Source organism: Phyllostomus discolor, chromosome 5 (genome assembly GCF_004126475.2).
Source record: "Phyllostomus discolor isolate MPI-MPIP mPhyDis1 chromosome 5, mPhyDis1.pri.v3, whole genome shotgun sequence".
NCBI classification, from domain to species: Eukaryota; Metazoa; Chordata; class Mammalia; order Chiroptera; family Phyllostomidae; genus Phyllostomus; species Phyllostomus discolor.
In genome coordinates this window covers 2,168,587-2,183,333 of record NC_040907.2, presented here as the reverse complement: position 1 = coordinate 2,183,333, position 14,747 = coordinate 2,168,587, and the positions used below count along the sequence as shown (strand labels likewise).

The following is a 14,747-nucleotide window of genomic DNA, read 5'->3' as shown; positions in this document are numbered from 1 at the left end:
CCCTTTACTTTTTGGAACTGGAAAGGTCCTTTAATTCGATCTACGCTTATATAACACAAAGATGGCCAAGGCCCCGCCACCCGCCCGGCCCGGCGCCCGGGCCCGTGTGTTGACCGCCGGCCACGGACGCCACCGATCCAGAGGAGAGAGTATTTACGTGTGTGTATATATATCTATGTATATAAGTATGTATACAAAACCACGGCGGCCTTCGCCGCGGCCCGCGGCACCAGACCGCGCGTCCGGTGCGCCCCCGCACGTCTGGCAGACGCCGGGCGTGCCACCCGCGGGGCGTGTCACCCACAGGTCTGTGTGGGTGGGTGGGTGGAGGCCGTCCCCTGGGGGGTGGCGATGAGACGCCGGGTGGCCCGCCAGGAGGGAGCCGCTCCCCCGTGGGACTGCGTTTCCGGTAGACGCATATATATACACGCGTGCGGGGACGTCTGCGTGTCCGGGTGTGTGCCTGCGTGGGAGGCCGCGTGGGGCGTGTGCGTGCGTGGCACGGTAGAAAACACCAGTGGAGTGCGCGCGTACTAAGCATGTTAAATAAACCAGGTGTGTCACCGATCACACTTATCTTTAAAAAGGAACATTGAAGATATTCAAAAATCGCTACGGTACAAAAAAGTGTGTGTGTGTGTGTGTGTGTGCGTGTGCGTGTGTCTTTATAGATTTATCTACATCGAGATTAACCGGAAGAGACTCCCACCCCGTCGTCTGGGAGACGGCTGTGCGTGGCCCTCGGGCTGCGGCGGCGCCTCGTCTTCCGGGTCCGTCCGTGGCACATGTGGTATTATTGGCACAGGTTCAGGATCGCGGCGGCACGGGCCCCAGGCGTCCCTGTCGCGGCGTCCGCGTCCCTCGCCGCCGTCCGCAGGTCCTCGCCGGCGTCCCTCGCTCGCCGCCCGTCCCCCGGGCGCCCGGAGGAGGCAGGCCCCCATAGGCGCAGGCATCTTTATAAAAATATATTTGGCCTATAGCGTCCTGCTCCGAGTCCCCACCGGCACACAGAGAAGCGGTGGGTGCGGGGGCCCTCCCCCTCAGAGAGTTTAGTTTTAGGGTTTTGTTTTGTTTTTTTAATTGAATTGAAGTTTTTTACAGGTCCGCCAACGGAATCCTGCGTGGAGAGAAGACAAGGAGACGTTACGTGGTGGCAGTGGTTACGTGGCGGCAGTGGGCCCAGGGCAGGGTGAGGCCGTGCGGCCGCCCCGAGCCTCGGCCACCCAACCCTGGCTGCCGTGCTCCTGGCCGACTGACACCGTGGCCTCGGCACAGGAAGGGTGTCCCGCGGAGTCCGGACACCCCCCCACCCCCCACCCCTGGGGACCCCAGGGCAGGCAGCGGGCCAGGACCGTGTGTCAGTCACGGCCCTGGATGGAGAGGCCATTTCACCCCTGCATGGGCAGCGGGGCTGGGCTTCCTGAGTGGGGGGGGGGGCGCCGGGCCCGCCGGGGCCCCTGCCGGTCTGGGGCCTGGGGGACGGAGGCAGTGCCCCCGTCATCGCCTCACCTGGCCTTCCCCCGCCGACGTCACCTGTGTGGGGGCCCTGAGGGACCACCGTCTCCCTTGGGCCACTTTTAGACCACCCCGCCCCCACCCACCTCCTCCAATGTCTAGGATTTGGGGGAGCGGTGGTTGGAAAAGTGAAGAGATTAAAGCAGAGAGGAAGGCCCGTCGGGCACGCCTCCCCTCCCTCTGACCTTCTGAGCGCTAAACTGCGTGGAGACCAGCGCCCCGGCCGAGTCCCCCTTCAGCGAGGTGAGGCCCCTGGGGGAGTCCCACCCACAGGGACGGAGAGCAGGCGGGGGCCAGGGGCTGGGGCTGGGGGCGGGGCCGGGGGGCTGGGGGCGGGGCAGAGTCCCAGCTCCGGAAGGTGGAAGGTTCTGGAGAGGACGGTGGTGAGAGCCACGCAGTGGTGTCAATGCGCTGACACCCCTGGGCTGGGCATTTAAAGATGGTGGGGAGGGTCCGTGTTGTGTTTCATACATTTCACCACAACTTTTAACACATTAAAAATATTTAAAAGCTGGTCCTGATGAGCCTCCAGCCGGTTCCAGTGACCGGGCCGCCTCTGGTTTTAGCTGCTGTCTGTCCGAGGTCCCGGCGTGGCGACCAGGGACACCCCGTCCTTGCTCCCAGACAGACCGGGGTGGGAGGGAGCTTCCGGAGCGCCTCTGCCCGGGCTGACTTCTGACCTCGACCCGGTGACGGGGGCTGCTCCCGCATGTCCCCTCGGCCAGCCATCCCTTGGGGCTTTCTGTACACATGCTCCTCGTTGCTCTCCAGGTGCCAGTCTCTGGGTCCTTCCAGACACGAGTGACCCCGCCCCTCCCCTCTCGCAAGGATTTGGAGAAGCCACAGTCATCCAGACAGGTGACTTTTCTACAATAGGTCACATGACTAAGCTCCCCGCCCTCCCACGTTCCGGACAGCGCCCAGACCTCAGACATCGAGAGTCCGTGGGTGGTCCTTCGTGGACACAGCCCCTTCCCTAGGCACAGGCTCCGTTGCATCTCGGTCTGTGAGTGAGTCTGGTTCTACGACTCCTGGGCCGCAGGACGAGCGGCAGTGGTTTTTATCTGGGTGCGTGTCACCCACACGTAACCCCAGGTACCACGGGGCGCCTGTCGGGCCCGCCTTCAGATCACTCAGTTGCAGCTCTGTGCCTGGCCCACGGGGGGGGAGCCCCGTGCCGGGGGAGAGAGGCCTTGGTCTCAGCTCTTGCCTGCAGGTGGCTGCTGGAGCGGGACCGGTGTCAAGGACCGATGGATGGAGGGCCTCTCAGAGGAACAGCCAATGCCAGTGGGGGACGGGAGCCTCTTCCCAACTGACCCACAGGCATCCGCCCCTGCCCCGGGTCTCAGAGACAGAGAGGGAGGCAGGGCCCCAGGCCCAAGCCTAAACTCGCCGTTGTGAGAGCAGCGCTGGGAAGCTGGGCTGTGGCCTGGCTGCCCAGACCACCCACCCGGCCAGCCGTGGGCAGAGGGAGAGGAAGGGAGAGGGAGGGAGAGGAAGGAAGAGGAAGGGAGAGGAAGGGAGAGGAACATCGGTCAGCCGCCTCCCACATGCACCCCAACTGGGGGCCGAACCCGCAACCCAGGAAAATGCTAAATTTCAGTCAGAAATTAGTGAACATCTTCAGCTAGAAGATAGCTTGAGAGCCCACGCACCTCGGGAAAAGAGCCCCTCACCTGGGCTCTACACAGAAACACCTGCTTGCATTGCCCGTTCCTGTGCTCGTCCTGCCTTCTGGGACAGCCACCTGTGTCTCCCTGGACTCCACTGGTGCCGGATTAAGAGACTTCCGGCCAAGATGGAGGCAGAGGCGAGCATGCTTGCCTCTGCACACGGCTACAGCAAAGATTGCAGCTAGACTACAAAACCAGCATCATCCAGATCCATCAGAAACTCGAGCCACATGGCAGCCAGACAAGCAAGGATTTGCAAGGATTTGGAGAAGCCACAGTCATCCAGACAGGTGCCTTTTCTACAATAGGTCACGTGACTAAGACAGGGGGTCACAGCCGCCCTACCTAATACACAGAAACAGACATGGGGAGGCTGCCACAACGAGGAGACAAAGAAACACGGCCCAAATGAAAGAACGAAACTCCAGGAAAAGAACTAAATGAAATGGAGAGAAGCAACCTATCAGATGCAGAGTTCAGAACACTGGTGGTCAGGATGTTCAAAGAACTCAGTGGGCACTGCGACAGCATAAAAAGCACCCAGGCAGAAATGAAGGTGGTATTAAGTGAAATAAAGAAAAACCCACAGGGAGCCAGCAATAGAGGGGATGAAGCCAAGATTCAAATCAACAATTTGGAACATAAAGAAGAAATAAGCATTCAACCAGAACAGCAGGAAGAAACAGAAATCAGAAACACGAGAACAGAATAAGGAGCCTCTGGGATATTTCCAAATGTAGCAATATTTGGATTGCAAGGGTGCTGGAAGGTGAATAGGAAGGGCAAAAAGTTGAAAAGTTATTTGAAAAACATAATGAAAGAAATCTCCCCTAATTTGGTGAAGGAAATAGACATACACATCCAGGAAGCACAGAGAGTCCCAAACGATTTGGACACAAAGAGGACCACACCAAGACACATCATAATTAAAATGACAAATTTTAAAGATAAAGAGGAAAATCTTAAAAGCAGCAAAGGAAAAGCAGTTAGTTACCTACAGAGGAGTTCCCATAAGACTGTCAGCTGATTTCTCAAAAGAAAGCTTACAGGCAAGAAGGGGCTGGCAAGAAGTCTTCCAAGTGATGAAAAGCAGGGACCTACAACCAAGATTGCTCTACCCAGCAAAGCTGTCGTTTAGAATCAAAGGGCAGATAAAGTGCTTCCCAGACAAGGAAAAGCTAAAGGAGTTCATCATCATCAACAAGCCATTAATACATGACATGTTAACGGGACTTATCTAAGAAAAAGAAGATCAAAACTATGAGCGTTAAAATGGCAACGAATACACAACTATCAACAATGTAATCTAAAAAGCAAACTAAGCAAACAACCAGAACAGGAACAGAATCACAGAAATGGAGATGAGAGGGGAGGAGGAGGAGGAGGAAGGATGCGGGGAAAGGTACAGGGAATAAGAAGCATGATTGGCAGGTACAACACAGACAGGGGAGGGTAAGGATAGTATGGGAAATGGAGAACCCAAAGAACTCACATGCAAGACCCATGGACATGAACTAAGGAGGGATTGCTGCAAGGAATGGGGGTACCAGGTAGAGGGGGGCAAAGGGGGAAAATGGGGACAACTGTAATTGCAAAATCAATAAAAAATATATATATATTTTTTTTTTTTTTTTTTGAAGAGCAACAAGGTCAGAAAAGGAAGCTGCGTGTTGCCTGGTGGTCCGAGATGGGGATCCGGGCCAACGCTGGCTCTGGGGAAACTAGTGCCCCCTGCTGCCTGGAAGGGGGTCTGCGCTCGCCGGGCCCCCCTGGCTACGAGCCGCACGGCGGGTGGGTCATGGCGGGTGGGTCGTAAGCTTCATGCCCAGCATCTGCTTTTGCAAACCCAAGAGCCCAGAGCGGCGCGGGAGCACCGCGCCCGCCGGCTGGCCTCTCCCCGCCCGGAGCGGCCGCTCTCCCACGGGGCTTGCCTGGCTCGGGGTGGTCTTCCCTGGCCCTCAGCTCAGACAGACGGTTTCCAGAAGCGTCTGCATGTTGCTTTGGGGAAAAGCGTCCCTTCGAATGGCAAAGGCTGGTGATCCCGTTAGCATGTTTTTTTTACAACAAAGCGGCGAGGCTCAGGTGCTTTTCCTGTTTTCTTATTATTATGTCCTCGGCGTGTCGTTGAAAACAGTAATTCCGTGTGATGGATGCCTTCATTACAGCTCCGGCTCTGTTTGGGATGAGGCGGCCTCGGCCAGCGGAAAGATCCGGGCGCTGGTGTGCTTTTCCGAAGTTTACTTGCTGTACCAAACATGACAGGCCGTTAGCCCGCAAGCCAGCGGCAGGAGTGTCTGAGGTCACCCTGCTCGCAGCGGGAAGGCCACCACCGATGTCACCGTGCCTCGTCCTGGGCGTTCCGTGGGGCTGCAGCGTGGAGGCGGCTACGCGGCCAGGCTGTGCTGGAATCCGCCACTCCAACGCAGAGGCTCCGTCTAGGGGCCCAGTGAGCGCTGCCCTGCCTGGCCAGGGTGCCCGTGCCTGCCCGCCCTCGGGGGAAGTGACGCTGGCCAGGTCTGGGCCCCAGACGCACTCGTGGGTCCGAGTGGGTGGACCAGACAGCCTGGTGACAAACGGCTACGGCATCATTAAGAATGCATTTGCAGAGGCTTAGCAGCTACGCCAGAGATAAATGTCACCGCCGGCTCTTAGGCCTTAATTAAATGTTTTAGTATTAATTGCTATTTATTTAAGGGGTAATAAGGACCCTAGTGAATGGGAGAGATCTTCCTGGTTATCCTCTGCTCCGTGCTCGTGTCCAGGCATTAATTACGGGGCTCGGGGACACGGGGCCTCCGCATGTCCTCCCCCCAGCGAGTGACAAATGGCCTGCCCGATGCACGGCCACGGAATCTTGAAGCGCCTGTCGAGGGCTAACAAGGCGGCGTGCGGAGCCCTCCTGGTTTTCCTCACCCTCTGCCTGGTGTCCGCAGGTGCGGTGGCTGGGCGTGGCCGGGCGCCAGCAAGTCCTGCGGGCTCTTCTGGGCTCCCCAGCCATGTACCTGGATCCGAGTGGGTCAAGGTCTTCGGACATGGAGGTGCCTCTCCTTCTGTAAGCTCCTGGGGCACAGCTGGAGGGCAGGGCCCAGACACCTTGCTGCCTGGGGGCCTAGTGGCCTGGGGCTGGTCAGCTCCACCCCTTACAGCCAGGTGGGGCTTGGGCCAGTCACCTCACCCCCGGGCCTCCCTTCCCCGTCTGCAGGTGGGGCCGCTGGGAGGACTGAACTTGACTGGGTTCCTAGGCGTCAGAGTGCTCCCACGTCCTGCCATTCGCACATCTGCTGCATTAGGGAAATGTCCCGTGTGGCAGGGCTACCTGAGGCCAAAGGTGTGTCTTCCTCCAGGCCCCGGGGCCCGCAGGTCTCGGAGGAGGAAGGGAGCGGAGGCCTTGCACACACAGGCCGGCATCGCCCAGCCCCGATGCTCTCGTCGCCCTTTAGGAGCCCTCCTAACAGAGGTGCCACCCGTTGCGGGGCCGCCTGCGGAGGCTGCACGCAGGCAGGGACAGGTACGACCTCCTCCGCTAATGAGTGAGGTCCCCTGCGCCGGTCTGGTGGCAGCAGAGGGAGCGCCCTGTGGCCTTAGCGAGGTGTCCCCTCGAGGCGGACGACGGCACGGGCTTCTGACAGCAGGGCCACGCCCGGCGCCTCGGGCCCTTGAACCTGGGGACAGAATGCACCCTGCCTGCCTCCCCCGCCCGCGCAGCCTCAGCAAAGGCGTTGGAGGGGGAGGCTCGCTTTCCGCTCTAACCTAATTACATTTCTCCGCCCGTTGGCTGCACAGCACGCTAAGCAGGTCATTTTGGCTCCGGGACAGGAAGGGAGGGCTGGAGATTTAATTTGGAGCAAACGCACTATTCATTAGGACCCAGCCCAGGAACGGACTGACCCGTTCTTGCTCCTGCAGGCAGCTGGCCGCTCCGGCCCCGGCTAGGGGCTGTGAGCGGAGTCCTCCGTGTCCCTGAGGGCCCGAGGAGACCCCTCCTCCCGGCCTCGGGCCCTGTCCCCCGCTCTGACCATGGCTTTGCCCATTCGGTCCCCACAGCAGGAGGTGGGCAGGGAGAGAAAAAACACTCTCACACATCAACGAGACCATCCTAGAAATCGGGGTCCCTACTCCAGGAAGGGATCTGCCCTCACGTGCAGAAGGAGTACCTGGGGGGTGGGGAGCTGCTTTCTCTGGATGAGCAACACGGGGATCCTTAGAAAACCAAGCACCCGACTGGAAAGACCCCGAGCCGGGGGTGGCTTCCGCCGGCTGTGCCCCGGCACGCGCAGCCAGGGGGCCGGGGGGCCGGGCGGCCGGGCACTCCACACAGAAGGAGGCAGCTGGACGTGGGTGTTGACGTTAATGCCCTTGGAAGGAAAGCAAATGTTCCCGACCGGCAGAGCATGAAAAGTCCATCCTGCTCTGGTGCCCGGCCCGCTTCAAATGAGTAGGTGTCTTCTCTCTTTCTCATTTTCCCTCTTATCTCCTGTTTCTATATTTCAAAGTTGTATTATGAGTCCGCCCGGCGCCCCCGCCCCCTGCATGTCAGGGTGTGGGATGGCGGGAAGCCCGCCCTCTTCGCTGCCGCCGCCTGGGCCGCCGGCTGCTCCGGGCGTGAGAGCTGCACCCGGAGCCGGCCTCCGGGACTGGTGTCCCCTGCCCTGCAGGCCTGCTGACGGTGGCCCTCCCGGGGGACGGAGAGACGCTGGCAGACCCGGCCCCAGTGCCTCAGGGTCAGGGCGCCTGAGTGCCGGTCACCCCTGCACTGGGACCTGGGGGCGTTTGTAACGGGTGCGGCAGAGAGTGCACAAGCCCCCACCCCCGCCACCACCCCGGCTTTGCTCAGAAAGGCGATGACGCTGGAACGCCCCCCAAGGTGTCGCCACGCAGGAGGGGCCCCTGGCTCCCCCAGAAGGAGGACAGGGCGGGGGGGGGAGTCGGGGTGACAGGGGAAGGGAGTCAGCCCGCCACGAGGGGTACGCACCATGAAACAGACGCGTGGCGTCTGGCCTGCCCCCAGGAGGTAAAAAAGACTTCGGCCAGTCAGCAGGAGATTTCAAACCACTTCTCGGACACGAAGGCCACAGGGATGAGGTGCCGGTCCGAAGAGGTGGGCCTGCGGGGAGCAGAGGGGCGGGCTGGCTCGGCGCTCGGACCCCGGCAGGCGGCGCCGGCCTGCCTGCTGCCGGACCGGCCTCTCCAGGCACAAAGAAGCCCCCCTCCCCACCCCATCCCACCCCACCCAGGAAGGTGGTGCTCAGCTGGGACCCACCGGCCTGGGGCAGGAAGGGGCCCTTGCCCTTCCGTTGGCTGGCTAGCGCCCTGCCCACCTGGGTGGCCTTGGAGGACACAGAGCCGGAGGGACCGGTCACCGGAGGGCTCGGGGTGGGGGCCGGGAGGCCAGCATCCGGGTGCTGCTGGGCTACCTCTGGATTTTAGCATTTCAGTCCCGGGACCCGCCCAAAGCTCGGGGTCTCCACCTGAGAGGGCAGGGCCTGACCCCTACAATGCCGTCCCCATATTTTGTCACCCTTGAGACTAAACTAGAATCCCCGAGGCCAGTGAGGGCCGGCAGGGCGCTGCCTCAGGCCGAAAGCAAGAGCCTTTTCCATCCCATGCTCCCTCACTGGGGCGTAAGAACACCAGCCGCACCACACCACTCCCCACCCCCCACTGGTGCACAGGGCTGGCACAGGACACAGGGGCAGGGCACGGGACAAAAGGACATGGTGACCGAGCCACAGCCACCCGGCCGACACACGGCGTGGCCAGGACTCCCATCCAAACCGCACGCACGCTCGGCGTTAGGGAGGAGAAGTCCTCCTGCTGATCCCTCTGGGAGGCTGGGGTGGTGCGGCCTCGCGTGAAGGCCACATGGCATTTGGGGGGACGGTCCCCCCAGGAAAGGGGTGCCTCGCACACAGCAGGGAAGGTGGTCCCGAGTGGGGACACTGGGGACGGCCCTGTTCTCGCAGAACAAATGAGGCCATGCCAACCTCGGGCTGTGCCGTGGGAGGTCACCCCGAGTCTCCTGTCCCGGTTCTGGGCGGAGCCACCCCCACGCCTCGGCCAGCGCCCCCCCCCACCGCCCGTCCTCCCCTGACAGCGGCCCGCAACCCGCCCCTGGTTCCCCTCCGAAGATGAAGTTGTTGCAGGGTTTTTTTTAATTTCTAAAATGAGGCACGCGTATATGCCTGTTTAAAAAAAATAGCTTATTGATGTTTTAATCCAATTCTGGATGAGCCTCCCGCAGCTGACTCAGGGTTTCTGGAGCGCTCCCGGGCACGGTGTCAGCGCTGTGTCTTCCTTAGAGGACTGACTGCACGTGATTAATACAGAGGGGGAAAGCACTGAGTGACCGGGAGTCCGGTGGGTGTTGGACAGTTCTGCCCGATGCGCTGTGGGCGTTTTATCGGCGGGGTTCAGAGGTGCTGACCGGGGGGTGGGGCAGGGGTCCGGGCCACTGGCTGCGGGGAGGTCGGCTACGGAGCTGGCATCGAGCTCCGGGCGAGGGCGCCCACCACGGGGCATCGGGGCAGGGAGGCGCCTGGTCCGCCCCCCCCCCCAGTGCAGGTGTGGACGGGGGTCCCGGCTGCCCGCTGTGTCCTCTGTCTGCGCCCGCCCACCCTCGCAGCACCTGCCGCCCCCCCGCGCTCACCGGTTCCCGTTGAACGTGGGCTTGTACTCTCCCACGGAGCGCAGCGTCTCGTCGGCGTAGGCGGGCACGGGTGCCCGCACGCACTCGTGCGAGCACTGCAGGGTCTCGTTGTAGGCCGTGAAGATGTCCAGGCTGCTGGGCACCCGGGCGGGCGTGAAGTCCGTCAGGTTCTGGCAGCTCTCCTCCTGCTGGTGGGCCTTCCGCTGGTGGCTGCTCCTTCGGGGGTTCCCGCTTTGGGCGCAGCTGGAGGAGACGGACGGCGTCATCAGGTGTGGGGGCCGGGGGGGGGGCGGGGGGGCCAAGGCCGCACGACCTTCGTCCCCAGGCACTCGCCACACGTGGTTCCGTGTCAGAGGGCAGCGCCCGGCCTCTGCAGGAAGACCGACCACAGCCACCGGCCAGCACCTCTCCTGAGTAAAACTCGGGTGTCCAAGGTGTCCGTCCGTCTTGCAGGGAGGGTCGTCGGGGGCGTGGCTGGGCTCTCTTACCCGGAGCTGAGGCCTCGTTTGGCTCAGGAGCGCCAGCCAGCCGGCAGGCCCTCGGTCCCCTCCCCCACTCCCCCCAGATGCCTTGACAGGATGAATATCGATGGGCCCCCAAGGGGGGACCTTTGTGCAGTCTGGGGTGGCCTGGTTGTGCATGTTGGGAGCGACCGTATCGTTATCTTTAGGGACCGATCTCATGTTGGGACCCCTCCCCCGCCCTTCCTTCACCCCGAGGGGGTCTGTGCAGAGAACTGCCATGCGGTGCCCTGCGGGGGGGGGGGGGGGGGCCTGCCTCGTTTCCCCGTCCCCCCGGGGCACAGAGGCTTCCAGGTGGCCCCTCAGATGGACACGGGACCCTGACCCTCGTGAGCCAAGGGGTCGGACGCAGTGACGGTCAGAGAGACCCCCGTTCCTGGATGTCACTCACTCTGGCAGGTTCCCACGTAGGGGTGGGGGGAGGGGAGTCCCCACCCCCTGGAGAAGGGCGGCTGTGAGGAAATGTGGGGAGCCCCCACTTTGGGGGACTAGCTCCCCTTCTCCACTCCTGCCCTCTAAGCTCGGAGCGGACGACCAGGGAGGGGCTGCAAAGGGGTCTTTGTGAGCCCACCCCCTGGAAGCGGTGGCGTGCCCCTGTTTTGCCCTCGCTCCCGAAAGAGGGCTCCCCACTGCTGGCCCGGAGCCCAGCCCCCCAGGCCACGGAGCCGCTCGCCCAGGGCTGGGCCGTGGCCCGGAAGGGCCGTGGCGAGGTTTGCCGCAGACCCAAACGTGTGGGGAAACCAAGAGGAAGCTGGCAGCCCGTCCGTCACCCAGCGGGCCTCACGTCCACAGTCTCTTCAGGGGAGGGGTCTGCCCTTCCACAGGATGCTCGGCTGACGCGGGGGCCGCGCATCCAGGCGTGGGGCCTGGCCCTGCCCAGGAAGCCTGCTGCAGGCCGAGGGTCACCGTCCTCCTCATCTGTCTAGAGAACGCCCAGGGTCCCGGCTTGCTGGCCGTCGGAGGCGGCTGCAGGCCTCGGCCTCGCCGGCCCGTGTGCATTCTGCACCTCACGGAGCCTCCCTGTCCGCCTTGGCTGGCCCCTGGCTTTCCACCCGTTCTGCTGGCGGGCGCTCGGGCCACCCCCGCCCAGCAGCCCCAGAGGATTCCCTACCGGTGTCGGTGTCTGCAGGCGGCAGGGCATTGCCAGGCTGGGGCGGGCTCCTCCTCGGGGGAGGTTAGGCTTTGATGCTGGAAGGAGCCACGCTGGCTGGGGGAGGGGCGGCCAGCAGGCGGGGGGGTCACTCGGCAGCTCCCCGCTTTCCCAGGGGGGTAGCAGGTGTGTACACCCAGCAAGGCCAACCTCGAAATAGGCCAATTTCCAGGAGGAAATAGGCAGAGACAGGCCGCCTGGAGCAAAGCGGTAACCTAATTCAGCAGACGCGGGGCCGCTCATTGAGGGAGGTGCGGGGGGGGGGGGGGGGGGCGAGAGGAGGGGTGGGCCGGCACAGGGCGCCGGGGACAGCCCGGGACAGTGAGGGACAGTGAGGGGCTGTGAGGGACAGTGAGGGGCCGTGAGGGGCAGGCACAGCCCCCGCCCAGGCCGCTGCTAGGAAGGAAACAAAGACAAGGGGGTTTACGGGCTGGGCCCGGGGTCCACAGGCACCTGGATCTGAGTGGAAGGAGGCACCTGCCGCGGAAGTCCTGATGCCGGGCTCGCCAAGTGGCCGTGCCCGGGGGTAGGTGCCCGCGGCCGGAGGGCAGAGGAACAATCCCCTGGGCTGGTGGGGGGGGGGGGGCCCAGGTCGGAAGAGTGGGGTGTTTCCGCGTGCCCCTTGCCGGGGACCCCATCACCCCCGCGTGACCCTGGGGCGAGGATCCTTACCAGTTTTTTAAGACAAGAGTTGTAATCAGAGCAGCTATGACCATGATGAGGGACACGGTGATGGTGACGATCTGATGGACGGCCAGACCTGCGGACAGAGGGGGGCACGACGTGAGGGGCGCGCAGGGGGGCCCACGGCCCAGCCTGCTGACGGGCTGCGAGCGCCGGGGCCTGTCCGAGCTGCCTGCACGCGCCCGGGCTGGGGCCGCTGTGGACGGCTGCGCGGGGGCAGCCCAGGCCCCCAGGCCCCCAGGCCCCGCCTTCGCCATGCACAGCACCTGTGCTGGCAGGTGCTGGAGTCCAGGGAGGGCCGCCCCAGCCCCAGCCTCCCTCCTCCTTCCCAGAGCTTTCTCGGGTCCCGAGCCGGGACCTGGCCTATGGGCCACTGCATCCTTTCTTGCACATGCAGAGCCCCTCACCTGGCGCAGGTAAGCCCTGGCTGCTCCCTCTCCTACCGCCCTGGGCCAGCTCTGCTCCTTGGCTCTGCACACCCGGGTGGCTGGCCTGCACAGGGTGGGGGGGGGGAGTGCCTGGGGCAGGGGGACCTGGCTGGCCTGGGAGGAGCCGGCACAGCCCAGGACGAATTGGGAAGGTGGGAGACAGCCTGGCAGGCTCAGGGGCTCTTGGGTCCTCAGGAGACATCTCTGCTCTCCACAGTTCTCCAACGAGGCCGCTGCCTGTCGAGGCTCCAGGGATGGCTCTGTGGTCTGGCCCTGCTCCGTGCGAGTGTGCACAGTGGCAGGGGCACAGCAGGGCAAGGACAGGCTGGCCACTCCAGAGGCAGGGCAGCCAGAGCCCAGCCTAGACCTGTCCGGTTGCTCATGTGCAGAGGACGGGCACCCTCTCCGGCTCTCCCTCTGCCCCACCCCGCCCCCACGCCACCCCCGCCCCATCTCCAGCTTCCGCTCCAGCCCCCCCCCCCGCATCAGGCCTCACTCCTCCTGATGACACGCCTGGAACGTCCCTCTGGGGACACCCCTGGCAGTGTCCACCGTCAGTGTGGCCACCCGGAAGGTCCAGGGCTCTGGCTGCATATGCTGCTGTGAGCGAGAACCGTAACTGGGAGCCAGGTAGGAAAGGCCGTGGTGGGCCCCGCAGGCCCCCGCAGCGTGGGCACGCCCCACCCCACCCCGGCCGTGCGGATGCCCCACGCTCTCTCACCTGAGACGCCTGACACGCCATCGCTCCCCACGCCTGGCGCCCGATCCTGGCGTCCTTAGCACCGAGCCACCCATCCCACCCGAGGTCCCCGGCGGGCCCTGCAGTGAGGACGACGCGTGCATGGGCCCCGGCGTGGCGGGTTCCAGAGTGTGACATTTCTCACAGACGCAGCCTCCAAACAGAGCTAATGAGCGACGCAAAGCTGGCGTGACCACAGAACAAGCCTTCTCTTCCCGTCGGCCCCTCCATGGGTGTCGGGAGCAGTTCCCGTCCCGCACGCACGGCACAGCACCCCTAGGATCCCACACACACGGCACAGCACCCCTAGGAAGACTGGGGAAGAGACGTGGATGTCCCGGGCCTCCCTCATTCATTCACCTGTTAACCCGCCCCGTGGATTGGGCACGGGCCTGCGAACCAAAGTGTTGCTGGTTCGATTCCCAGTCAGGGCACGTGCCTGGGTTTCAGGCCAGGTCCCCAGTAGGAGGTGTGCAAGAGGCAACCGCACATGGATGTTTCTCTCTCTTTCTCCTTCCCTTCCCCTCTCTCTAAAAACAAATAAATAAAATCTTTTAAAAAAAGAACCAGGTTTGAGCACCTGCTGCGTTCGAGGCAGTGCCAGCTGTGGCCGTCCTCAGGAAGAGCCGCGCCGGTGCCCCGTAGTCATAGTGGCCGCACTCACAGCTGCTTCTGGCCAGCAGCTTCCCACACACGGGGCCCGGTCTGCGGCAGCTGCGGCGCGCCTCTGAGACAGCCTGGCTTCTCCGCTGGGACTGCCCGACCTGCCGGCCACTTAGGAGAAGCTCCATGCCGTATGGACCACCCCCGGTCTCAGCAACAATGGGGTGCCCACCAGCTTCGGCCATCCCTATCGATTTCACCAGCTTCCTTGAGACCCGCCGAGACACTGTCGACAGAGGGGCTGCAACGGGCGGCCCCGTCCACGGACAACCAGGGAGGGGGGCTGCTCAGTCTCCCCTCACCCTCTGCCCACACGCACCCTCTGGCCCAGTCCAGGGACCGGCCTGCTGCTGGGAAAACTGTGGACTCAGGCCATGTCTGCTCCCTGGGGTGTGGCGTGAGTTGGTGACAGTGATGATGATGATAATGGTGGTGGTGGTGGTGGTGGTGGTGAAGATGATGGTGATGGTGGTGATGATGGTGGTGATGATGTTGATAATGATGGTGGTGATGAAGATGATGGTGATGATGATGATGATGGTGGTGGTGATGATGGTGGTGATGAAGATGATGGTGATGATGATGATGATGGTGGTGGTGATGGTGGTATTGATATGATGACAGTAGTGCTCACTGGAGGTGATGACACTGATCATAGGCATGCTCGACAAGTGACAATAGTCATTAAGTGTGTAATACCCCAGTTAATGGTGGCAGCAACTCCCCAC

At 62.8% G+C, this 14,747-nt stretch overlaps 1 protein-coding gene across 1 annotated transcript in view; it reads right to left on the bottom strand.

Moving 5' to 3' along the window:
• Positions 1-1,082: 1,082 nt before the first annotated feature.
• AJAP1 (adherens junctions associated protein 1) overlaps positions 1,083-14,747 on the bottom strand; it is a 79,929-nt gene continuing 66,264 nt past the window's right edge. The window contains exons 3-6 of the mRNA XM_036025222.1: positions 12,178-12,265; positions 9,835-10,077; positions 8,161-8,292; positions 1,083-1,117 (exon numbers count right to left, since the gene is read on the bottom strand). Of these exons, the coding sequence (XP_035881115.1) occupies positions 8,220-8,292; positions 9,835-10,077; positions 12,178-12,265 (404 nt within the window). The 3' untranslated portion in view covers positions 1,083-1,117; positions 8,161-8,219. The remainder of the gene's footprint in view (positions 1,118-8,160; positions 8,293-9,834; positions 10,078-12,177; positions 12,266-14,747) is intronic.